Source organism: Cervus elaphus, chromosome 18, assembly GCF_910594005.1.
Source record: "Cervus elaphus chromosome 18, mCerEla1.1, whole genome shotgun sequence".
NCBI lineage: Eukaryota > Metazoa > Chordata > Mammalia > Artiodactyla > Cervidae > Cervus > Cervus elaphus.
The window spans coordinates 118,245,853-118,271,731 of NC_057832.1; the positions used below are offsets into that span (position 1 = coordinate 118,245,853).

The 25,879-nt window shown below is 41.3% G+C and overlaps 1 protein-coding gene across 3 annotated transcripts; it reads left to right on the top strand.

Moving 5' to 3' along the window:
• Window positions 1-3,441: 3,441 nt before the first annotated feature.
• LOC122674730 (GTPase IMAP family member 7-like) lies at window positions 3,442-14,586 on the top strand. 3 transcript variants are annotated; one of them, XM_043873237.1, is made up of 4 exons: window positions 3,442-3,528; window positions 6,078-6,325; window positions 8,069-8,288; window positions 13,079-14,586. In XM_043873237.1, the coding sequence occupies exon 4, from the start codon at window positions 13,120-13,122 to the stop codon at window positions 13,999-14,001; it is 882 nt and encodes a 293-aa protein (XP_043729172.1). In that variant the 5' UTR covers window positions 3,442-3,528; window positions 6,078-6,325; window positions 8,069-8,288; window positions 13,079-13,119; the 3' UTR covers window positions 14,002-14,586. The 3 variants fall into 3 exon arrangements, with proteins under 3 accessions (XP_043729172.1, XP_043729171.1, XP_043729173.1); XM_043873236.1 differs by lacking the exon at window positions 8,069-8,288; XM_043873238.1 differs by lacking the exons at window positions 6,078-6,325; window positions 8,069-8,288 and having other exon boundaries at window positions 3,450-3,528.
• Window positions 14,587-25,879: the final 11,293 nt, after the last annotated feature.

Here is a 25,879-nt window from a genome sequence, read left to right on the forward strand (position 1 = left end):
TCTCTTTAGGGAAGGATTGAAGTGAAGCAACAAAAGCTGTGAAATTGAAACCAAAAATAAATAAAAATAATGACAGAAATTGTGCAAACTAAATGACAAATCCCAGAAAGAGGGCAAGTTATCAAATGCTGTCAGATGATTTATTGCAGCCTCTAAATTCTTTTCGCAATTCCTGTTCTCCTAATCAGTGTCTTCTTCCATTATTAGGATCATGGAATGGCTAAGAATCCAGGGGATATCGAAGGAAACATTGTGAATTTTGGAGGTGTGGACTAAGAAACCTAGGTAGGTAAATAAGGAAGGGAACTGTGGATTTCCTGAGAGTAACAGAAAAATGTGAAAGAAAAACCTATTTCCTTGCTTCTTGCTTTTTTGGCTGTTGCAGCCAAGCTGTAAATACAGCTGATATCTATAACTATCTATAACCATCCAAAGCTCTGATGGCCCTTGGGACTAAGGAACACTGGGAGAAGAGGGCCTGGACTAACAGTGGTTCCTCATCCCAGACCCATAAATACAAGAGCCCAAGAAATTGTCTGCACATGGTGGTTGTCCTCTCAGGACTTCTGTTCTCTGTACCTCTCCTGGAGGTTTATAACTATGACCAACCAACATATGAGAAGCAGTGTTGGTAAGCAAGCCAAGGTTCATGATCCCTACCAGTGGAGACTCTGGGAGTTCGTTCTCATTGACTGAGGCCAAAATATTAGAGTCAATACAATTCCATAAGTGTTAGTTGCTCAGTTGATCCCACGGACTGTAGCCTGCCAGTCTCCTCTGTCCATGAGATTCTCTAGGCAAGAATACTGGAGTGGGTTGCCATTCCCTTCTCCAGGGGAACTCCCAGACCAAGGGATCAAACCTGGGTTTCATGCATTGCAAGCAGATACTTTACCATCTGAGCCACCAGAGAAGCCCATTACCATTCCATCAGTTCAGTTCAATCACTTAATTAACTCTTTGTGACCCCATGGATTGCAACAAACAGGCCTCCCCATCCATCACCAACTCCCAGAGTTTATGCAACTCATGTCCATTGAGTTGATGATGCCATCCAACCATCTCTTCCTGTCTTCAATCTTTCCCACCATCAGGGTCTTCTCAAATGAGTCAGCTCTTCGCATCAGGCAGCCAAAGTATTGGAGTTTCAGCTTTGGGATCAGTCCCTCCAATGAACATTCAGGACTGAACTCCTTTAGGATGGACTGATTGGAATTCCTTGCAGTCTAAGGGACTATCAAGAGTCTTCTCCAACACCACAGTTCAAAAGCATCAGTTCTCCGGCGCTCAGCTTTCTTTATAGTCTAACTCTCACATCCATACATGATTACTGGAAAAACCATAGCCTTGATGAGACGGACCTTTTTTGGCCAAGTAATGTCTCTGCTTCTTAATATGCTGTCTAGGTTGGTCATAACTTTCCTTCCAAGGAGTTAGTGTCTTTCAATTTCATGGCTTCAGTCAACATCTGCAGTGATTTTGGAACCCAAAAAAATAAAGTCTGACACTGTTTCCACTGTTTCCCCATCTATTTGCCATGAAGTGATGGGACCAGATGCCACGATCTTAGTTTTCTGAATGTTGAGCTTTAAGCCAACTTTTTCACTCTCCTCTTTCACTTTTATCAAGAGGCTTTTATTTCTTCTTCATTTTCTGCCATAAAGGTGGTGTCATCTGCATATCTGAAGTTATTGATATTTCTCCCAGAAATCTTGATTCCAGCCTATGCTTCATCCAGCCTGGCATTTCTCATGATGTACTCTGCATATAAGTTAAATAAGCAGGGTGACAGTATGCAGCCTTAACATACTCCTTTTCCTATTTGGAACCAGTCTGCTGTTCCATGTCCAGTTCTAACTGTTGCTTCCTGACCTGCATACAGATTTCTCAGGAGGCAAGTCAGGTGGTCTGGTATTCCCATCTCTTTCAGAATGTTCCACAGTTTATTGTGATCCACACAGTCAAAGACTTTGGCATATTCAATAAAGCAGAAAGAGATGTTTTTCTGGAACTCTCTTGCTTTTTTGATGATCCAGCGGATGTTGGCAATTTGATCTCTGGTTCCTCTGCCTTTTCAAAAACAAGAAAACCATCTGGAAGTTCACGGTTCATGTATTGCTGAAGCCTGGCTTGGAGAATCTTGAGCATTACTTTACTAGAGTGTGAGATGAGTGCAATTGTGCAGTAGTTTGAGCATTCTTTGGCATTGCCTTTCTTAGGGATTGGAATGAAAACTGACCTTTTCCAGTCCTGTGGCCACTGATGAGTTTTCCAAATTTGCTGGCATATTGAGTCCACTACATAGAAAAGCACTAAACTCATTGAGATGTCTGGTTTTCTTTAATTAACAGTAATCTTTTGATATTCCTGACCACCTGGTTTTTTTTGCAAAATCCTACACATCCTGGCTCTTCCTTTGAGTCTTGGGAGCAGTCCCTCAGAGCTATCTGAGAGGCTGCCTCCTGGACCAAAGTCCTCAGGAAGTCCATCAAATAAAACATTATTCTCAACTTTTAGGTTGTGCACTTTTCCCATTTGATTTGTTCTATAAACTGTTGACAAAAGCTAAATTCTCCTGAGAATTTGAAAGCTAAACTCTCCTGAGAAAACCACAACTTCTCCAATCACTAAGACTTCCATGGCCCATCATGGCCAGATGTGTGGGCAGAGAATGGGGAAGGACACATTCTAGTAATCTTACACCAGTCAGACCCTGTAAAGCAGGAGGGGAATGTGTGGGTCAGTAAGAGAAACAAAAAGCAGGCAGGAGAAAAGGTAGAGGAAAAGAGAATGGTGACTGATTAGATTCCTAGAGCTGCTCTATCTGATTACTACAAACTAAAAGCAGAGACATTTATTGGGTAATAGTTTGGGAGTTCAAACTCAAAATGTTGACAGAGCTATGCTCTCTGAAGGCTCTCAAATCCTTCCTGGCCTCTTCCAGCCTTCTGGGGTTGCTGGCATCCTCCGCTTCTAGACATATCACTGCAATGTCTTTCCTCTTGCATTTCACTATAAGCAGAAGGAGGAACCAGGTTGCACCTTCCACACTTTGCTTGGAAATCTCTTCAGCTAAATGGTCTACTTTCCACCCAATAGTAGAACAGGCAGTATCCCCAGGATACAGCAAGCCACATGTCTGACTTCCTTCTTCCCTGAAGCACCCTGTGGTCTCTTCCAGCTCCCAGGAGAGATGATCAGACACTGAGTCTGGCTTTCTGGACAAGATTTAGGTCATTTACCAAGGGTCTCTTGGATCCACCATGATAACTCCAAACAATGAATATAATTTAAGAAATTTTGGTGCTATAGCAGGCACATGAAGAAAAAGCTTTCCACTTTGCAAAACTGAAGCACCCACCAAATTATAGGGCAACATTTCTGTCTCTTTAAAACAGTTTCTTCACTGGCCCCACCCACTCTGCTTCCTGGCTGCAAGGTCTCAGAGGTGCAGCAGTTAGAGCAAACGCAGGGGCTCAAACAGCTTCTCTGGAGGAAACCAGACAGCTCATCAAGTCCTTAAATCAGGTGAGCCTGGCTGAGAAAAGATCCCAGGGAGACAGAGCTGTAGGGAGAGTAGGATAGGGGAACCTGGGAAGGGCGTGGATTCTGGCCTGAGAAGGGACCAGGTGCTATGCAAACAAGTCAGGAGGATGTTGCCAGAGTGGGGGAGGTGGCAGTAGGGAGGGGAGTAAGGATGTCTGTTAACATATTGCCCGTGCGTCTCATTTTAACGTGACAACCTTTTGCTGAATATTGCAACGTTCCTCCAGGAATCCCCAGAGGCTCAGCGGTAAAGAATCCACCTGCAATGCAGGAGATGCAGGAGATACAGGTTCAATCCCTGGGTTGGGAAGATCCCCTGGATGAGGACATGGCAACCCACTCCAGTTATTTTTGCCTGGGAAATCCCATGGACAGTGGAGCCTCAGGCTGTAGTCCATGGAATCACAAAGAGTCAAACACCACTCAGAATACATGCAGGCACCTTCTATCCAGTTGCTGTTGGGACAGACATTGAGTACCACTTGATAACCCAGCGTTTTCTCTTAGTGTCTTCAAGGCAGGTCTTTAGAACTACAAAGCAATTTAGGCCATTCAGTCTAACTCCCTTGTTAAATTTAATTTAATTTTATATTACAGTACAGTTTATTTTTAATGTATTAGTTTCTGGTGTACAGGTAAGCGACTTAGTTATACATATACATGTACCCATTCTTTTTCAGATTCTTCACCATATAGGTTATTACAGAGTATTGAGTGGAGGAGGAAATGGCAATCCTCTCCAATATTCTTGCCTGGAGAATCCCAGGGACGGGGAGCCTGGTGGGCTGCCGTCTATGGGGTCACACAGAGTCAGACACGACTGAAGCAATGTAGCAGTAGAGTATTGAGTAGAGTTCAATATGCAACATGCTTTACAGTAAGTCTTGATGATTTTACAGAAATAGAATCCCTGAGAGCATGGTGACTCCATGAGACCTTGGTGAATTCACGAGACAATGGATTACCCAGGTTACTTATGGCAGAGGAAACCTAGAACTCAGTTTGAATTCTTTTCAATACTTAACAGAGAGAAGTTGTGTTCCTAGTAGGATGACAGATAAGTTGAGGAGCAGGTGCCCTGTGGACAGGGTTAGCTATTCTAAAGAAACAATATTTGTGAAATCCTCCCCTTGCCTTCTCTAATGACAGACCTGCTACCTGTTCACCATTTAGCAAAGAGAGTGAACTATTTTCCCTTGATCTACCTCTGATCTGATGTAATCTATAGAATGAAGAAACAGAGAAGGAATCTAGAAGAGGCTGGAGTGTGCAGTGGTTAAGAGTGACCGTGGTAGTCAGACAGACTTTGAATTGAATCCCTCTCTGCTCAGTACCAGTGGGCACCATGACTGTGGGCGAGTGTCTCAGAATTCTTGAGCCACATCAGTTTCTTCATTTAAACAACTCTGATAATAAAATTAACTTCCCTGCAGGTCTTTTGGGGGAGTGAGACACAATTATCTCTTGAATAACACAGGTTTGAATTGTGTGTACTTTATATATTGTGCTTTATATTTGCATCACATTATCTTTTTGATTTTTATGTCATCAAATTGATATTCTCTTTCCTTACTCTTTTTCAAATCTTGGACATATTTTCCCCCATCACCACATTACAAAGATTTACCCATGCTTCTTCTGTTACTTATATGGATTAATTTTTTTACATTTAAATTTCTAATTTATTTGGAATTGAATGGCATCAGGAAATGGATGCAGTTTTATCTTTTTCTATATCATTATTTCAATATTGCTTATTAGTCCACCTTTTTTCGCGCTGATGTTAGATGCTGCTTTAGTGAATATAAATGTAACACAATATAGCTGAACTGAATATAAATGAGTATAGAGTGATCAATTTAGTCTACTTCTGAATTTTGTTTGTGTTTCACTGTTCTATCTATTCATGCACCATACTATTTTAATTATAGAAATGATAATGTTCTACTATCTGGTAAAGTTTCTGGTCTTTCTGGTCTTCCTTCATTGATGATTTTTCTTGATTGTCAAGGCTAGCTTTTCTATTTTCTTCTTCCAAATGAACTTTATAATCAACTATATTAGTTGCATGAAAAAAAGTGATGACAAAAATGTTTTAAATTTATATTTATGTAAAGGCATGTTAAAGAAGTATCTAATGTAAATTTTATAAGCTGCCTTACATATGAATCAGTGTTGAATTTGGCCAAATGGCTCTTCTGCACCTAGTTAGTTTTCTTCTTAATCTATAACTAGAATGGGTTGTAAGAATCAATTTCTTCATGTTGGGCCACCCTAGTATTTCTGAAATGATCATACTATCATGGTGTATTCCTTTTTAGTGTCTAATTATGGCCTCTTCTTCCACCATCAAGATCATGGAATGGTTAAGAATTCAGGGGTTATCAAGGCAAATATGGGTTTTGGAGGTATGGGACTAAGAAACCTTTCTAGGCAAATAAGGAAGGGAATTGTGTCTTTTCTGAGAGTAATAGAAAAATGTAAGACACAATTGTAACACAATTCCTTGTTTCTTATTTTCTTACTGTCAGAGACAAGTGGTAAATAAAGCTAATATCTACAACTGTCTGTAACCATCCATCACTCTGATGACTGCTGAGACTCAGGAACACTGGGAGGAGAAGGCCTGGACTAGAAGTGGTCTCTCACCCCAAGGCCCCTGAAGCCAAGGGCACCAAGAACCGTCCCCTTCATGTATCCTCCCTTTTATGACCACTGTTCTCTTCACCGCTGCTGGAGGTTGATAACTATAACCACCAATCTCTGAGAAGCAGTGTGGGTAAGCAGACCAGGATTCACAATTCCTGCCAATGGAAGTGTGGGTATATGTTCTCGTTGTTGTTGTCATTTTTGTTCAGTCACTCAGTCGTGTCCAACTCTTTGTGACCCCATGGACTGCATCACACCAGGCTTCCCTGTCCTTCATCATCTCTCAGAGTTTGCTCAAACTCATGTCCATTGAGTCGATGACACCATCCAACTATCCCATCCTCTGTCATCCTCTATCCTGCCTTCAATCTTTCCCAACATCAGGGTCTTTTCCAATGAGTCACTGCTTCACATCAGGTGGCCAAAATATTGGAGTGCCTGCACCAGCATCAGTCCTTCCAATGAATATTCAGGATTGATTTCCTTGAGGATTGCCTGGTTGGATCTCCTTGCTGTCCAAGGGACTCTCAAGAGTCTTCTCCAGCTCCACAGTTCAAATGCATCAATTCTTCAGCACTCAGCCTTCTTTGTAGTCCAACTCTCACATCCATACATGATTACTGGAAAAACCATAGCTTTGAGGGACCTTTGTCCTCAAAGTAAAGTCTCTGCTTTTTAATACACTGTCTAGGTTTTTCATAGCTTTTCTTCCCAGGAGCAAGTTTTTCTTCCAAGCAGAGGACTCTGGATGGAGACAAATCCGCTGCCTGCTCTGGTGCCCTCAGCCACTGCAGTCATCCCCATGGAGCACCCTGAGGGCACTCAATGTGAAAGCACCAGATACTGGCCCCAGATAGCTCAGTGTACATCAAAGGAATCATTTCAAAGAGCCCAGTTCTTGCACCTTTCCTACATAGAAAACTACTAAATTCACTAACTGAAGATATCTGATTTTCTGTAATTTACCATAGTCTTTTGATGTTTCCGACCACCTGGTGTTTGTTACAAAATCCTATACATAGTGACTCTTCCCTTGTCTCTTGGGAGTGGACTCTCAGAGCTACCCAAGAGGCTGCCTCCTGGGCCAAATTCTTAAATAAAATTAATTCTCAGCTTTTAGGTTATACATTTTTTTTCAGTCCATTTCTTGTTTAAACTGTTGAACAAGACAGATTCTCCTGAGAACTTGAAAGCTAAACTCTCCTGAGAAAGCCACAACTCTCTCTTCACTGAGACTTCCATGGCCCATCCTGGCCAGAGGTGTAGAAGGACACAATCTAGTAACCGAGCACCGTCGGATCCTATAAAGCAGGAGGGGAACGTGTGGGTCAGTAAGAGGAACAAGACACAGGCAGAGCAAAGAGAAAGGCGATAGATTAGATCCCTAGAGCTGCTCCAACAGATTACTACAAACTACGGAGCTTGAAAGCAAGACATTTATTGCCTCATAGTCCTAGTTCAAACTTAAGATGGCGGCAGAACCGTGCTCTCTGAAGGCTCTCAGATCCTTCCTGGCCTCTTCAGGGCTTCTGGGGTTGCTGGCATCCTCAGCTTCTAGATGCATCACTGCAACTTTCCTCTTGCATTTCACTATAAGCAGAAGGAGGAACCAGGCTGCACCTTCCACACTTTGCTTAGAAATCACTTCAGCTAAATGGTCAGGTTCATCACTTACAAGTTCTACTTGCCACCCAACAGAACAGGGAGTATCCCCAGGTTACAGCAAGCTTCTTCCCTGAAGCGCCCTGTGGTCTCTCACAGCTCCCGGGAGAGATGATCAGACACTGTATCTGGATTTCTGGGCAAGATTTAGGTCATTTACTATAACCCCAAACAAGAAGTGTAATTTTTGGAAATTTTGATGTGACTGCAGGCACATGGAGAAAAAGCTTCCAACTTGGCAAAACTAAACAACATTTATGGGCAATATTTCTGTCTCTTTAAAAAAAAAGGGGGGGGGGGGGTTTTCCCTAGCCCCACCCAATTTGCTTCCTGGCTCCGAGGTTTCAGAGGTGCAGCAGTTAAAGCAAAAACAGAGGGTCAAACAGATCTCTGGAAGAAACCGGACAGCTCATCAAATCCTTCAAAAGCAGGTGAGCCTGGCTGAGAAGAGGCTCCAGAGCAACAGAGCTGTAGGGGCAGTAGGATACCTGGACTTGGAGAGGGCGGATTCTGGCCTGAGAAGGGACCACACGTGCTGTGCAAGCAACTCCACCAAGAGGATGCTGCCAGAGCAGGAGTGGTGGAGGGTAGGGAGGGGAGTAATGATTTTGTTAACATAATATCCATGCATCTCATTTTAACATGACAGTCTTTTCCTGAATACTACATCTTCCACCCAGCTGTTGTTGGGATAGACATTGAGTACACTTGATAACCCAGACATTTCTCTTAAGAAGAAATGCATTCCCAGGGCAGGTCTTTAGAGTTGCAAGGCAAATAGAGGCCATCTGGTCCTAATCTCTCTTTTTTAAAATTTAGTTTCTATTTTATATTTCAGTATAGTTGATTGTAAATCAACTAATTTTTTGGTGGTAAATGGTATTTGAAGACTGAAATCTGGCATTAAGGGTGCTCATTGCTACTGGGATGCTCATTTTTATGCCTTTTCAATGAAGTTCAAAACTATACAAACACACACAGTCAAGAATAGGGTTCCTGAAAATAATTTTTTGCAGGTTTTTCTGGAGGGAGAGTAGTGGGGGAAGTTAAATATATCCCACTGGGGATGGACAAAGAAATGACTGCATTGTCAAGTCTCTTGGAACAGTCTTTTGTGTAGTTCATTCACAACACAAAATACAATTAGGCTCGTTTGCTTCTTTTGATTTTTACTAGTACTCTGAAATACAACTTTTGCTGTATAGTTGTGTAAACTATTTATATGGTTTTAAGATCGGCTCAGCTGGTAAAGAATCTGCCTGCAATATGGGAGACCTGGGTTCGATACCTGGGTTGGGAAGATCCCCTGGGGGAGGGAGAGGCTACCCACTCTGGTATTCTGGCCTGGAGAATTCCATGGAGGTAGTCCATGGGGTCTCAAAGAGTCGGACATGACTGAGTGACTTTCACTTTTTCTTTTCAAGATCAAATCTATGAAATGTAAGTATATCCCAACAAGTCTAGCTCCCAGCATCTATCCCTGTCCCTGCCTTCCTCTTTTTCCCATCCCCATATAAGTAACTTATTGTTTCTGTAGTTTTCAGATTATTCTGCCATTGTTTTTACAGATGAATGAAAAGTACATATACTACATTTTATATATGTAGGCCATATTACTCCTTTTTAGAGAAATGCTAGTAAACTGTACATTATTTTCCTCACTTTGCTTTTTTTTCTTAATGATATATTCTGGAGATGTCTCCACACTGGAATATAGAGATATACCTCATTCCTTTTTACAATTGACTAGTACTTCACTGTGTGACTATACTTTAGTTAATTCCATCAGGTCCCTAATGATGGGCATTTGATAAGTTTTTGGTCTTTTGAGGTTTCAAACAGTGGTGCAGTTAACAGCCTTCTGCATAATTTTCTTCTTCTTCTTCTTCTTCTTTTTTTTTTTTGGTCAGTATACCTTTGGGATAAGTCCTAAAATTGTGATTGATAATCAAAGGGTAAATGCATATGTACTGTTGCAAGTTCTTGCTAACTTCTCCTCTGGTTCTTTTAGACTGTTTTTCTCTTCCCAATAGTCACACAGGAGAGGACCTGTTTTCCCTAAACCTTTTATTTTTAAACAGTTATCTATCTATTTGCCTGCATTGGGTCTTAGTTGCAGCATGCAGGATATTTGTTGCCTCATGTGGGATCTTTCCCTGGGACACACAGACTCTCTGGTTGTGGTGGGATTAGTTGCTCCATGGCATGTGGGATCTCAGTTCCCCAACCAGGGGTAGAAGCTGCATCCCCCTCATTGCTAGGTGGATTTGTAACCACTGGGCCACCAGCGAGCCCCTCCCCTATACCGTTTACCAATAGATCGTATCATCAGACTTTCAAGTTCTTGCCAAACCTGTGCATGAGAAATAATATCATAGTATAACATTAATTAATTTTAGGGTTTTTTATGTTTTGATATATTTTTCTCTATTATGAATGATGTTAATATCTTTCTATATATTCAAGAGATATTTACATTTTTTTCTTGAACTTGTTCATTCATATCTCTTACCCCATTTTCTATTGAGTTATTGGTCTTTTGCTTCTCTACTTTTAGATATTGTTTGTTTTCTAAAATATTTTTATTGAAGTATAGTCTATTTACTATAACTGCAGCAAAGTGATTCAGTTATATATATATATGTAGATAGATAGATATTCTAATTCTTTTCCATTATAGGTTATTACAGTTTTTTGAATATAGTCCCTTTTTATTATACAGTAAATCCTTGTTGCTTATGTATTTTATATATAGTGGTATGTATCCATGACTCTGATACTCTTAATTTATCCCTTTTCCCTGACTTTCCTATTTGGTAAGCATAAGTTTGTTTTCTGTGTCAGTGAGTCTGTTCCTGTTTTGTAAATAAGGTCATTTTTTAGATTCCACATATTAATTGTACCATATATATTTTTTTTTTTTCTGTCTGACTTACTTCACTCAGTATGAAAGCATCTCATTTCATCTGTGTTGCTGCAAATGGCAATATTTCATTATCTTTTATGGCTGAGTAATATCCCATTGTATACAAACCACAGTCCTTCACACATTCATCTGTAGATGGACAATTATGTTGTTTCCCCATCTGGGCTATTGTAAATAGTGCTACTGTGAACATAGGGCTGCATGTATCTTTTCAAAGTAGAGTTTTATCTGGATAATATGCCCAGGAGTTGGATTGCTAGATCATATGGCAACTCTAGTTTCTTGAGGATCTTTCATACTGTTCTTCATAGAGGCTATACCAATTTGTTTCCACCAACAGTGGAGGAGGGTTCCCTTTTCTCCACACTCTCTCCAGCATTGATTATTTGTAAACTTTTTGATGATGGCAATTCTGACTGCTGTGAGGTGATGCATCAAGGTATTTTTGATTGCATTTCTTGAGTAGTTAGTGATGCTGAGCATCTTTTCATGTGCTTATCAACCATCTGTATAGATGTTATTTGCATAAAAGGTAAATTGCCCCTCTTTTATATAAGCAGGAATAATTTTTCCCCTAGTTTGACATTTGTGTTTTGTGTATGGTGGGTTTTATCCTCACAATATCTGTTTGTAATATCTGTTTATGTCATCAAATTTAAGAGTTTCTTTTCTTACTCTATTTCAAATCTTATAAATATTTTACCTATAACCAGGTTACAAAGATTTACCCATGTTTCTTCTATTATTTATATGGATTAACATTTTTATATATAAATTTCTAATCTATTTGGAATTTGGAAGGCATGAAGAAAATAGATGCAGTTTTATTTTTTCTATATGGTTATCTCAATATTGCTTATTAGACCATCTTTCTTCACATTGATGTGAGATGCTACCTTACTGAATATAAATGTAGCATAATGTAAATGATTTGAATATAAATGAATATAGTGTGATCAATCTGGCCTATATTTGAATTTTCTGTTTTTGTTTCACTGTTCTATCCATGCACCAACATCATACTGCTTTAAGAAACTGTTGTATTTTAGTATCTAGTAAAGCTAATCTTACCTCTATTTTTTTGCTTCATTGCCCAGGGTTTGTTTTTTTTTTTCTTCATCCAAATAAATTTCATAATCAACTGCTTTAGTTGCCGGGTTTCCCAGGTGTGAAAAGTGAAAGTCACTCAATCATGTCCAACTCTCTGCAAACCCATGGACTATACAGTCCATGGAATTCTGCAGGCCAGAATACTGGAGTGGGTAGCCTTTCCCTTCTCCAGGGTATCTTCCCAATCCAGGGACTGAACCGGGGTCCCCTGCATTGCAGGCAGATTCTTTACCAGCTGAGCTATTAGGTCCCAGGTGGTTTACCAACTGAACTAACAGCCCAGGTGGCTCAGTGGCAAAGAATCTGCCTGCCAATGCAGGAGACTTGGGTTGGATCCCTGGGTCAGGAAGATACTCTGGAGAAGGAAATGGCAACCCACTCTAGTATTCTTACTTGGGAAATGCCACGGACAGAGGAGCCAGGCAGGCTACAGTAAATGGGGTCACAAAACAGTTGGACACAATTTAGTGGCTGAACAACAAACGATTTTAGTTGCATGAAAAAATAAGTGATCAAAAATTTTAAATTTATATATATATATAATCATGTTAAAGAAGAATCAATTAATTTAAATTTGATGAACTGCTTTAAACATGAATCAGGATTGAATTTGGCCAAATGACTCTTCTGCACCTGGTTACTTTTCTTCTTAACCTCTTAATGGAATGTATTGTAACAATCAAAATCTTCATGTTGAATCATCCTAGTATTTCTGAAACAATCATACTTACACATGTGATACTGCTTTTCACATCTAATAATTTATTTAGGACTTTTGTATCAATATTTACCCATGAGACATATCTATAGCTTTATTTATTGTGAAATCTTTGTTAGCTTTTGGAATCAACATTACACTTGCTTCATAGAAAAAACTGAACATTTCCTTCATTGCTATGTAGTCAGGAATAGTTTAAGTAGCACTGAGATTATCAGGTCTTTAAAGGCTTCATGAGTTCCCTGGGAAACCATCAGGACCTGACACTTTCGTGGGGAAACTCTAACTACTTGGTTATTTCTTCAATAACAATTGAACTGTTTAAAATTTCTGTCTCTACCGGGGTCAATATGCATAACAGAATATTAGAAGCTTTCAGGGAGGAAAAGAAGGGGGTGGGGGAGAGAGTGGGGATGGTTCCTGCTTACCTAAATTGACCATTTCCCCCTCTCCCTCCTTTTCTTAAGGTGGTGTGGGTGCCTGCGCGCCAGAGTCTCTTGATATAAACATGGCTGCCACGCCAAACAACGCTCTGAGGATCGTGCTGGTCGGGAAGACGGGAAGTGGGAAAAGTGCAACTGCAAACGCCATCCTCGGGGAAGAAGTATTCAGGTCTGAGATTGCTGCCCAAGCTGTTACCAAAACTTGTCAGAAAGCATGCCGGGAATGGAAGGGGAGAGAGCTTCTCGTTGTTGACACTCCAGGGCTCTTTGACACCAAGAAGACCCAGGACAAAACCTGCAAGGAAATCAGCCGATGTGTCCTCGCCTCCTGTCCTGGGCCTCACGCCATCGTCTTGGTCCTGAGGCTGGGCCGCTACACACAGGAAGAGCAGAAAACCGTGGCGTTGGTCAAGACTCTGTTTGGGAAAGCAGCCATGAAGTATATGATCATCTTATTCACTCGCAGAGATGAACTGGGGGACCAGAGCCTGAGCGACTTTTTGAAGCATGCAGATGTAAACCTACGAAGCCTCCTCCAGGAGTGTGGAGACCGCCGCTATGCCATCAGTAACAGCAGAAACACAGAGCAGGCTGAGAAGGAAGCTCAGGTGCAGGAGCTGCTGGAGCTGATAGACAAGATGGTGCAGGACAACCGAGGGGCTTACTTTTCTGACCCCATTTACAAGGACATAAACCAAAAGCTGAGACAGCAGGAGGAATGCTTGAAGAAAGTCTATGAGGATGAATTACAAAACCAAATGAAACTAATAGAAAAGGAATATGCCAATGAACCACAAGAAGAAAAGGATAAACAAATAAAGTTGCTACTGCAGAAGCATGAAGAACGAAAGAAAAATATAAGGGAAGAAGCTGAGATGAATATATTTCAGGTTGTATTCAACATGATTAAAAATATGCTTTCAAGAATATGGCACATGTTCTGGTAGTATAGTTTTTTACTCCTCAAGAATATGGCACATGTTCTGGTAGTATAGTTTTTTACTCCTCAGTTTACTATAACTTGTTAATGTGGTAGTGTTTATTTTCCAAAGATGGTTAAAACCCTATCTTCTAACTTCTTATAACCTGATTTCTCTTATGATCTCTCTCCCTTGAGCTAAGGGCCTATGTCCCCTACCTTGAAATTGGAGGGACTTTGTGACTGCTTTGAGAAATAGTGGGTGGTTGAAGCAACACCATACGACTTCTAAGATAAGATAGGGAAAATGCCTCCTTGCTCTTCCACATTGGTTACCCTTGGAATTTGCCCACCCTGTTGTGAGGAAGCCTGAGTAGAAGCCCAAGTCGCCCGCATGAAGAGAACCTGAAGTCACTGATCCACTCCCCTGGCTGAGATTTCATCTGCCATCCAGAATCAGCTTGCCAGCCTTGCAAGTGAGGCAAGACAGAGTGGATTCTCCAGTTGCCAACTGATGAAACTGCAAAGAGCAAAGAAGAGCCATCCCCATGGGGTCCTGCCTAAATTGCAGATTCCTGAAAAAAATAAATGGTTGCTGTTGTTTTAAACACTACGTTTTGGAATGGTTTGTTATGCAGTGAGGGCTGCATGCACACATGCTAAGTTGCTTCAGTCTTGTCCAACTCTTTGCAACCCTGTGGACTTTAGCCCACCAGGCTCCTCTGTCCATGGGATTCTCCAAGGAAGAGTATTGGAGTGGATTATGATGCCATTCTCCAGGGGGTCTTCCTGACCCAGGGATCAAACCCACATCACTTACATCTCATACATTGGTAGGGGGCTTCTTTACTGCTAGCATCATCTGGGAAACCCATACAGTGAGAGTTAACTAGAATTAAATATCTTCCCAGCTCATTCCCCAGCACTCCTGGCTCCTACCTGTCCTTCCACACAATGCCAACAAATTTAAGAGTTTATGAAATTGACATAACCAGGTAATGATCCATTTTGTAGAGTTCAAAGATTCTATCTGGGAAAATTCAAATAAGAAATCTTGCCTATGTTAAGTGTAGGCCCCACTGATGTAATAAGTGGTGTATTACTTGAATGCACACCTAGGAGAACTTTGTTTATGAAGCATGGGCTTCTCTGTACCATTATTCTATGGTTCATGGAGATGTGGAAGTTGGCAAATTCTCTTGTTTTTTTCTCTCCTCTTTTAGCTATTAAATGTACCTCTTTTATTGCTATCAATGCCATTTAAGTGCAGTACAGATTAACATGCCTGTTCTTCTATACAAAAATATTTTATATGTCATTTTATTTAAATTAATTCTGATAGCAATTCTATAGAAAAGATGACAGTGAGTCTCAGGAATATAAGTAATGTGACTAGAGCCACCTGAATTCTTGCCTAGTGATCAACAGAGCTGAATTTTAATTCATATCTGCTTGCTTTTAAACTTAAAGCTCTTTCAAAGACACCAGTCTGATCTTTTTAGACATCTTAATTTTTTTAATTGGAAGAAATTGCTTTCCAGTATTATGTTGGTTCCTGCCATATATCAACATGAATCAGTGATAGGCATACATATGTCCTCTCCCTCTTGAACCCCGCTTCCACCCCTGGTGGTTGTCACAGAGCACAACCTAAGGATTTGAGATCTCTGCATCAAACAGCACATTTGCTAATGGAACATTAATTGACAGGAGCTCTCCCAAAGGCCTCCATATCAGCACTAAGACAAAGTCCCACCCAAAGACCCAAAACCTCCAATCCTGGACACTTCACACCAAACCATTTGCAAAATAAAAACACAACCCTGACCATTAGCAGAAGGACTGCCCAAAGCCATATCAAGCCCATAGACACCCCAAAACACACCCCTAGACACAGCACCACCCTTCAGAGAGACAAAGTCCAGTTCCGTCCACCAGAGCAGAGGCACAAGTCCTCCCAACTAGGAAACTTTCACAAGACACGGGCCCAACCCCACCAGTGGGCTCTCTCCCTCTTTTAACATAATGTCCTAACTTCAAATGCTCCTAACTGTAACACGAAAACCTCTTCTCTATCAAATAGTTTTCGTTTGCATCTGCACACCCACACTTCACCCCCCTCTCCCCTTCAATCTAACTTGTTGCCTGGGAGGCTGATCTGCATGGACTACATCAGCGGGATCTCTTGCTGTCTGTCCTCTGCTTGGTTTCTGCCAAAGGAAATCCAAGCAGGACATCTCTTGAAGGTAGAAAAGCAAGATCAATGTATCTGTTCTCCTGCCTCTCTCCCTGCAGGGTCATCTCTGAGTAGTTGCTACCCTAAGGTGAAGGTCACAGCGCCTCTCCTTGAGATCTCTCCACCCAACTCTCCTTCTGGATTCCACCTTTTGTTCACCACTTAGGATACTGATACAATTTCCTCAGTGTTACTGGACCTCTCCCTCGTCATTTCCAAACCTGTATCCATTGCTTATAGGAAGCCTCTTCACTAGACTCTGCTTCAAGTATTTCATTATAGTAGACCATCTTTTTTCTGCTAGAATCCTGATGAATACATCTTATGAAACCTACTTCTTTTTCTATTTGAAAGCATTCCCTGATTTTTATTGTGGTTTTTTTTTTTTCCAATCTCCTGACAGCAGGAAATTCTCATGTGACTGTTGAAATCTCTGGGAAAATTTTACCAACATAGACTGTGACATTGATAGTGAGCACATTAAAGGTTCTATCTTGCTAAAATCATTACAAAACTTCAGTGATAGAGAGATGAGTTTATATTCAAATATGGCAGATAACTCAAGCACAAATATCTGGAATTTTTACAGCTGTCCTTTGTTTTATCTCTGAAAGTGACAGAATGTTTACTGCATCTGTGAAACTTAGGGACACAGGGATTGGAGATTAAATGTCAAGAAAATAACATTTCAAATACTTGTTCATTCTAAGGTTCATAACAAATACTATGAATGGAGTAAGACAACATGGAAGAAAAGTCGGTTGTGAGAAACATTCATAGTATATGTGAAATAACACTGCAGGCCCCACTGCTATATGCTATAACACAGTTATATTTATAGTTAGTTCCTTGTGAGTAATTCATCAGTGCAACATTATCTCCAGAGAGCAAACAATCATGCACTGCCCAGACATATTTCCTTTATGAACCATCTGGATGATATTTTCTCTCAGGGATTTGCAGAAGCATTATGAAGTCAGTTAGCTTGTGTGTTTCTAGGCTTGTGTTAGGACCTAATGAAGATGCAACTTAAAGGAGTTGATTTCATTTCTCCCAAACCTATGTTCTATTTTTGAAGGTAAAACATACTCAGAAGAAAAATGAGTAATTCAAGTGAACCATATAGACATCATCTTTTCCTTGATGCATGAATTCCTGGCCATTAGATTATCTTCACTTTCATTATATCCCAGTTTTCTCTGAAGGTGGTTCTGAGTCCTGAGGTCTCAGGAAGTTCCAGCACTCAGCGTGTGTACTATTCCTATGGTTGAAATATGCCACAGCCATGATCCATAGCTGGGGAAAGTAGGATTCATAGGAGAAGACTTGAGGAAGAATTCAGGGCTTGAGGTCTACTCTGAAGGATGTATAGGACGTGTGCATATGGGTGACAGGATTATAAGCCACCTTCTTTTCAGAAACAGGAAAGCTAGAGTCTGCAGGCGAGATCATCAGGGTAGACTCGGGAGCATTCAGTTAGGTTTGTGACATGCTGAGTATCAGAGTCAAAGGGAGGGTCCGACATTGAAATTTTGAACTGAAGGTTATGTGAGTGGCCTAGGGTGAATGTGACAGGATATTAACATAAATATTCATTTCAACTGACTCAGTACTGACAACATCCCCACATTCCAGTCTTATGTATTAAAAGATTTGTGTAGAACTTGAAATGAAGCAGGTGGGAACCAGTTCTGTGAGGTGTAGTTCTTCAAATAATTCAGTAGGTACTTGAAGAGTTCAAGAGGAAAGTGAAAGTGAAAGTTGCTCAGTCGTGTCCAACTGTGCGACCTCACAGATGTAGTCCATGGAATTCTCCAGGCCAGAATACTGGAGTGGGTAGCCTTTCCCTTCTCCAGGGGATCTTCCCAACCCCGGCATCGAACCCAAGTCTCCCATATTTGCAGGCAGATTCTTTACCAGCTGAATTACAAGGGAAGCCCAAGAATACTGGAGTGGGTAGCCTATCCCTTCTTCAGAAAATCTTCCTGACCCAGGAATCAAACCAGGGTCTCCTGCATTGCAGGTGGATTATTTACCAATTGAGCTATGAGGAAAGGGCTTTGTAAAAGAGGACGCTTTGATTGGAAGGACAACAACCTTCAGGATTGGCAAATTTGGGGGGGGGGTTATACCTAGAGTAGTGGCTCCCCTAGTCACGACGGTAATCTCTCTGTAACCATGGCATTTCATAAGGAGGCTCCACGGGGAATCCCTTGTGCTCTACCCAACAGGACGAGAGTTCTCTCTCATCTCACACCAATCAGGTGGCCCCCTGGGTCCTGGTCCTGCCTGAGGACATGAGTGCTGCATGGTAAGAGATTCCTGGGGGGACAAGACCAGTGTCCTATGGAGTGAAACTTCAGAGCCAGATGCTCTTGGGGGAAACATAAAAGATGCTGCCATGTGCCAGAGGATAATGGTTGAGGAGGCTGATTTGAAGCAACCACAGCTTTCACTAACTGTGGACCCAGGTGTGTGCTTCCCACAAATCAGCTGTAGGCTACACAGGAGGGCGCCAACCAAAGCCAGCTTAACAGGGACTTGACTGGAAGTCTACCAGGGATCCCAACTCTGCCAGGAACTGGAGTTGAAATAACGAGCCGGAGGGTTGATAGCAGTCACCAGCTGGACATGTAATGGTAGATTTCCAGGGAAGGCTCTAGGCAGAGTCACTAATGGGAAAAGAGCCACTAAGTGTGTATCCTTTCGCCAAAGACCAGATTGCGCCGGACTTGTCTTCAGGGTTTTTGTCTCTCTCCTCCAACCAAAGAGGAGTCAGAAGCAAGGCCAGTGGCTGGGGAAGGAGGAGGTGAGGGCAGGGGTGCAGATGGAAGCAGTCCTACATACCGCTCGGCCTTCAGCAGAAGCCGGCACAAGCCATGGGATGGAGAGGCTTTACCCTTCTCTGAAATTCGGCTTGATGATTGGGTTGGATGTTTTAATTACACAAATGAGATGAGCAGTGGTTGGAGAGAGTTTCTGCTTAGGGTAGCAGATATCCAAGATTTCCTTCATGAGACACTAATGGAGCCAGCCTGACGGGTCTGTAGGAGACAAGAATAAATGTCTTCCTTCTTTGTGACATCTTTCTTACTTAATGCAAGGCTTAGATATAGATCACCTCATTTGCTGTGGAGGAGAGCACACTTACAGAAAAACCCGAAGATCTTCCCCTTCTAGTCCTGAAATAGCAGCGTTGGGTGCTCTGAGAGGTATAGCAGAAGTCCAGGGGAGCACTGTGCTCCTTCAGATTACAGGAAGAAGTTTGAGGTGGCCACATCCCTCTCACAGACTGGTACTTATGTATAAATCCCGCAGTCAGAAGAGTCGTAGAGGTGGAGTAGAGCCTGCATATGTGAAGTGGTAGAAGTGTCCCTCAGTGCCCTGATCCTTATGTACTCAAGATCAGTGAAAGACCAGCCTTGACAGTTAGGCATCTGTGCAGTGGAGTCTCCATGTCCTTGTGACTGAAGAGAAAGCAGCTGAATAGGACTCTCACGAGTATAGGGGATAACTCTGGCAAATGCTTTGACTATTCTTAGAGATCATAACTTGACCTCATGAGAATGACTTTAGTTTCTGACAGAGTCTCAATCTGGTGAATAAAGTCAACGACCAAGCTTGAATACATGCTTTGGTTGAAAATAAAAAGAAGCTACAAATGACAGACTTGCTTTCTTTCCACTGTGGCATTTAAGTTCAAAGATGACTCCACCAGAATGGTTCCAGAGATGTTGAGTAATAAGTCCTCAAGCTCAAGGAGGCATGTCTGAAATGCAGCAGTCATTTGTAAAATGCCGTGTACAGAACCCATGAACAACCAAACGTTTGTCACAATCATAATCTGTTGAATGTAGACTCAAAATTACATATTTGTGGAAGATAGCACACATCAAAGCCCCTGATGACTTCACCCAGCACGTCTTGAATGGTGGCCAACAAAGCCTGTCCTTACTGAATGTTGACATGTCTCTAATGAGAAAAGCTGGCCTCAAAATTACCATGTCTGTTAGTGCAGACAGAATGAAAACCACAATCACAAGCTAGGCTTCAATAGTACATCACTGAGAACTTCCAGATGTTCAAGTTGTATTTAGAAAAGCCAGAGGAACCAGAAATCAAATTGCCAACATCCGTTGTATCATAGAAGAAACAAGAAAATTCCTGAGAAACATCTGCTTCATTGACTATGATAAGCCTTTGACTGTGTGGATCACAACAAACTGTGGCAAATTCTTCAAGAGATGGGAATACCAGACCATCTTACCTGCCTCCTGAGAAATCTGTATGCAGATCAAGAAGTAACAGGTAGAACCGGAAATAGAACAAAAGACGGATTCCAAATTGGGAAAGGAGTATGTCAGGCTGGATGTTGTCACCGTGCTTATTTAACTTCTGTGCAGATTACATCATGCAAAATACCAGGCTTGATGAAGGGCAAGCTGGAGTCAAGATTGCAGGGAGAAATATCAATAACTCAGGTATGCAGAAGACATTACCCTAATGCCAGAAAGCAAAGAGGAACTACACAATCTCTTAATGAAAGTGAAAGAGGAGAGTGAGAAAGCTGGGTTAAGCCTCAACATTCAAAAAACGAAGGTAATAGCATCCAGTCCCATCACTTCATGGCAAATAGATGAGGAAACTATGGAAACAGTGAGAGTTTTACTTTTCTTGGACTCCAAACTCAATGCAGATGGTGACTGCAGCCATGAAATTAAAAGATGCTTGCTCCTTGGAAGAAGAGCTTTGACCAACCTACACAGCAGATTAAAAATCAGAGAGAGAGACACCACTTTGCTGACAAAGGTCTGTTTAGTCAAAGCTATGCTTTTTCCAGTAGTCATGTATGGATGTGAGAGTTGGACCATAAGGAAGGCTGAGCACCAAAGAATGTATGTTTTTGAACTGTGGTGTTGGAGAAGACTCTTGAGAGTCCCTTGTATTGCAAGGAGATCAAACCAGTCAATCCTGAAGGCAATCAATCCTGAATACTCATTGGAAAAATTGATGCTGAGGCTGAGGCTCAAATATTGCCACCTGATGAGAAAAACTGACTGACTATAAAAGACCATGATGCTGGGAAAGATTGAAGGCAGGATGAGAAGGGGACAACAGAGGATGAGATGGTTGGATGGCATCACCGACTCAAAAGACATTAGTTTGAGCAAGCTCTAGGAGATAGTGAAGGACAGGGAAGCCTGGCATGCTGCAATTCGTGGGGTCACAAAGAATCGGAGATGACTGAGTGACTGAACTGAACTGAACTGAAAAAGTGGCCTTGGACATGGTCACTTCCTCCCTAGGAAGCACTGGAATAATTATCCAAACAGAACGTAGTGTGTTCCTACTCATGAAACTGTTAATGTGTCCTCTTTATTATGTCACATGAGGACACGAGTGAACACCCTGAGTGATCCCACCCCCTATGTGGGGGACATTGTAAATCCAAGATTCAGGTCATAACGATTTTTGGCAGAAAAAGTTGTCATTCCGTTGGGAATCACTGACTTCACCCGTGTTCTCTCGCATGTGACTCTGTTGTTGCTGTGGCATCTGCCTGCATTGCAGCCAGGGAGCCACAGAGCAGCCGCCTCCATGCTGGTGAAAGCCCAGGGAGAGGGGAGCCTGTGAGATCACGACAGCTGGTCACGGGGTTGAGAGGTGGACCAGCAAACTGCACCCATGCAATCGAGGGCTCCCCAGCCACTTCCCTGTCCTAGAAATGTGCCTTCTGCTCTCCTCCCCACTCCCAGAAGCCCCTCCAAGAATGCAGCCTCGAGTAGAAACTGACACTGTCTGGCTGCTATAAGTGATCAAACCCACTCAAGGCCTCTCTATAAGCGTTTCAGATTCTGGCAGACAGGTGTGAAGAACTGCTTTTCTTGGGGCTGCCCAAGACAAACATCTTGAGTCAGTTCCTTAGGTATTAAACCTGCCAGCTTGCAGCCTGGATGGTCTGCCTCACTGTCAGGTTTCAGATGAGACCTGGATAGATCCCAAGGAAGCTGCAAACCAACATACATTTTTGAAAATCAATCTCATCTATATTTATAAACATATGTTTGTTGGAATATCCAGGGCAATCATTCTCAAAGTTCTTTATTCTTGTGAAACAGCATCCTAATTATCTAAATCCCTTCCTAAACTGGGCTGCATTCTCTGGGATTGGGAATCAACACGTTGCCATGTTGCAGAATAGGACTTGGTAGGTGTTCCCTTTCCGCACTGTTGAAGTTTCACCTGCCCTCTCTCCCTGGGTCCTCTTTACCATGCTCCCTGAGTTCTTATTCTTACATAAGGGAATATCTTCTATAATGATTCTTTATTTTATAAATTATTCCTTTTTTGTTTGTTGTTTGTTCCTTCAAGGAATACTGGTATGTCTGGAGAGGCAGGGATCTTTACCTGCTATCATGTGCTAATATATCCAGTTGCCCAGAACAGTTGGTACATAATAACTCTCAATAGACACTGAAGGAAAAGTCTATTTCCTTTGATATTTTGTTTGTGTTTGTTTAGAATTGTATTGCTGTATTTGCCTTTACTTCTGCTTTCAATCTATCTCTAGTTTGATGTTTTAGAGTCAGATTTCTTTTGAAATAAATATTTCAAAAAATATTTATTTTTGTAACTGAAGTATGTGATGTATTTATCATACTTATAATCCATAGTCTATTTGGATGCATTCATAATTTTAATTTCTGCTCTCTACATGTCCAACCTGTTTCATAATTTGTCTTTTCATTCTTCTTTGTGTCTTAATTTGGATTATCTAGTTATTTTTTTCACTTTAGAATTTTTTCCTTTACTTGTATGGAAATTTTTAATGTTCCTTCAATTTTTAAAGGTTAGATATCTTTTACAGTTATAATAAAATATGGGCTATATTCCTTACATAACACATATTCTTAACTTGTCAAAGTTTAAAAGTAATTCTATGTTTTCATCTTTCTGTTATACAACAAATACTTTAGAATATTTTAGTTTTTATTCCCACCTGTCACCCCTATCTCTACATTATTGTTGCTAGGTATTTTTGTTTTCTTATTTTTTCCTTTTTAAGCCCTGCTGATTTAGTCTCTAAGTCGAGTCCAACTCTTATGATCCCATGAACTGTAGCCCACCAGGATCCTCTGTCCATAAGGTTTCCCAGGCAAGAATATTGAAATGGATTGTCATTTGCTTCTCAAGGGGATCTACCCGACCCAATGATTGAATCTGGGACTCATGCATTGCAGGCGGATTCTTTACCAACTGAGCCACCAGGAAAGCCCTAGAGATTATTAATAGTATCTCTTCTTTCTTTCTTTATTCGTCTTTTTCACCTTTGATTTACCAACTGGGATTACTTTTCTCTTGCTCAAGTACACTCTTACAAATTTTAGTTAAGTTTTCCTGGTGGTAAGACACTCAGTCTGTATTGTCTAAAATGTGTTTCTTTTGCCTTATTTTTGATAGCTATTTTCCAAGAGTGTAGAATTTTAAGTTGACAGTTTGTTTTTTTTTTTTTTTTTCAGCACACTGAAACCCTGCTCCCACCCTTTTATGGCTTCCTTTGTCATTACTAAGAAATCAGCCCAGTTCCTACCTTCTTTTCTTCAAAAGTCATCTGTCTGTTCATTCTGGTCCATTACTTTCCCCACAGTTTCACTACTACACATTAAGGTGTGAATTCTTTCCTAATGACCTTCTTTGGTGTTCGATTTCTTGAATGTGTTGATTGCTGATTTCGTCAGCTCAGGAAAAAAAAAAAATTCCAACCATTATTATTTTAAAGTCTTCCTCTAGCCTATTCTCTCTCTTTGTCTATAAGCATCTTTTGCTCATTAAACTTCATTCTGATCTTTCCTTTTACAAATCTCTCATCCATTTCACTGACCCCTATGTCACCCTTCGTTGAGGGAGTGTCCCTTTGGACTTAGAGATACAAGTTCCTCTATTAGTTACCAGCCGCCTCCCACCTTGAATCCCCCTTCGCCTTAACTCTGATTTTCATGTCAATGTGGCTTCCAGAAGCAAAGTTTAAATTCTCCAGAGCTGGTAAAGTATCCTCAGAGGGACAGCCTGCTGCACTCCGCTTGTCACCCACTTAGTTCTGTTCTGAGAATGCTTACTACTTGCCTACTCACATATGCTCTTAAGAAAAGGTATCTAATGTGTTTTCAGCATTTTTAGTTGATTTCAGTGGGAGGATGATTAATCTAGATAATATCTAAAAGAGAAATTTATTTTCCCTTGGTTAGGTTTTTTCATGTTTTTGTTTGCTGAGTTAATGGCCCCCTTAAGGCTATTTTTTCTGTTTATCTCTGTCTCTTTCATCTCTCCATCATATTGCAGTTTGTCCTCAAATGGCAGTTCCCCCTGTTCACCTTTTCGTATTTTGGAATAAATCATTAGAAAAGCTGGAAGTTTCACCTGTAATTGAGGGTTCTGAGTGCAGGTCTCACCTGAGGTGACCGCAGGACAGGCTGTTATGGAGAGGGAACCCAAAATGCGCGAATGTGGAGGGTTTTCTCTGAAGATGCTCTAATCTTTAGGGCAGAATCCTTCAGTTACGCACTCGAGAAGAGAGACCTTGAAGTGAGCCTCTGAACAGGGCAACGCGAGGAGACAGTTGGGCCCACTGTCTCATGGTCACATCCCCAACGGATCCGGAGCCCCATCCCATCGCAGCTGAAGTGTCTGAAGCCCACCTCTCCACGGTGCTTCTGTCTCCTCTGCGGATGCCTCAGCCGTAGCCTATCTGGGGCCAAGCTGTCTGTGGATGTTTTGCCCCAGTGCTCCTCCCAGAAATTGTTGCCTCCTCTTGTATCTGATGTATGCTCCTAAATTCACTGTGACATCTCAGTTTTATTAGGGATTTCAGAAAGAAAAATGTCTGTGGTCTATAATTGATCTCAATCCATTTTCCAGAATGGTTGGCATATGACTAGTTTGCTAAATTGATGCTGAAATCTCTGATCTCCTGTTACATAGAAATAAAATGTAATAAGAGAGAACAGATTACTTTTACATATTTATACACAGAATTATTTGTGGTCATCTGCAACTTGGAGATAGAGACTTTCTAATACTAATTTCAAATTTTTATGACTTCAAAATAGGCAAAGATAAAGGAAATTGCCTTCTTAAAGTTTCTATTATGTTCAGGCTTTTAAAACTCCATTGTCAGGAGAGCAGAAGAACCTGCATCCACTGATTGCACTGGATCTTTCACTCAGCTCATGACAGAGCTGCGACCGTCCTCAGTCAGGCCTCCTCAGCAAGTCTGAGTCCACTGTGAGCATCACCCCATGTAGAGGAGGGAAGTGGACCTTGGTCAGGCCAAAGGTGAAGGAGACGAGGCAGGAAATGGCTGTGCCTGTGTACATGTGAAGTTATAACAGCCACTCTTGTTATTGTGAGAAGATTCTGAGAAACAGGTCAACCACAAACTTCTTGGGGACTGTGCTGGAATGTGTGTGAAAATCATCCTCTGGTCTCTTTATCATAGAATTTCTACCAAATAGGTACAGATGTTTTTACATGCATGAGAAGGTAGTCTGTGGGTTGAAGAAAACAGGAAATGAAAAATGCAAAAACAGCAAATGCTTAAAAGAGCAGAAATTATTGAAAGTAAAACTGCAAAGCCTTTGAGGCTTTGAGCTTCAAGAAGTGCAAAAATAGG

What these genes read in the sequence shown, in the direction of transcription:
- LOC122674730 (XM_043873237.1), top strand. Translation starts at nt 13,120, where the DNA reads ATGGCTGCCACGCCAAACAACGCTCTGAGGATCGTGCTGGTCGGGAAG.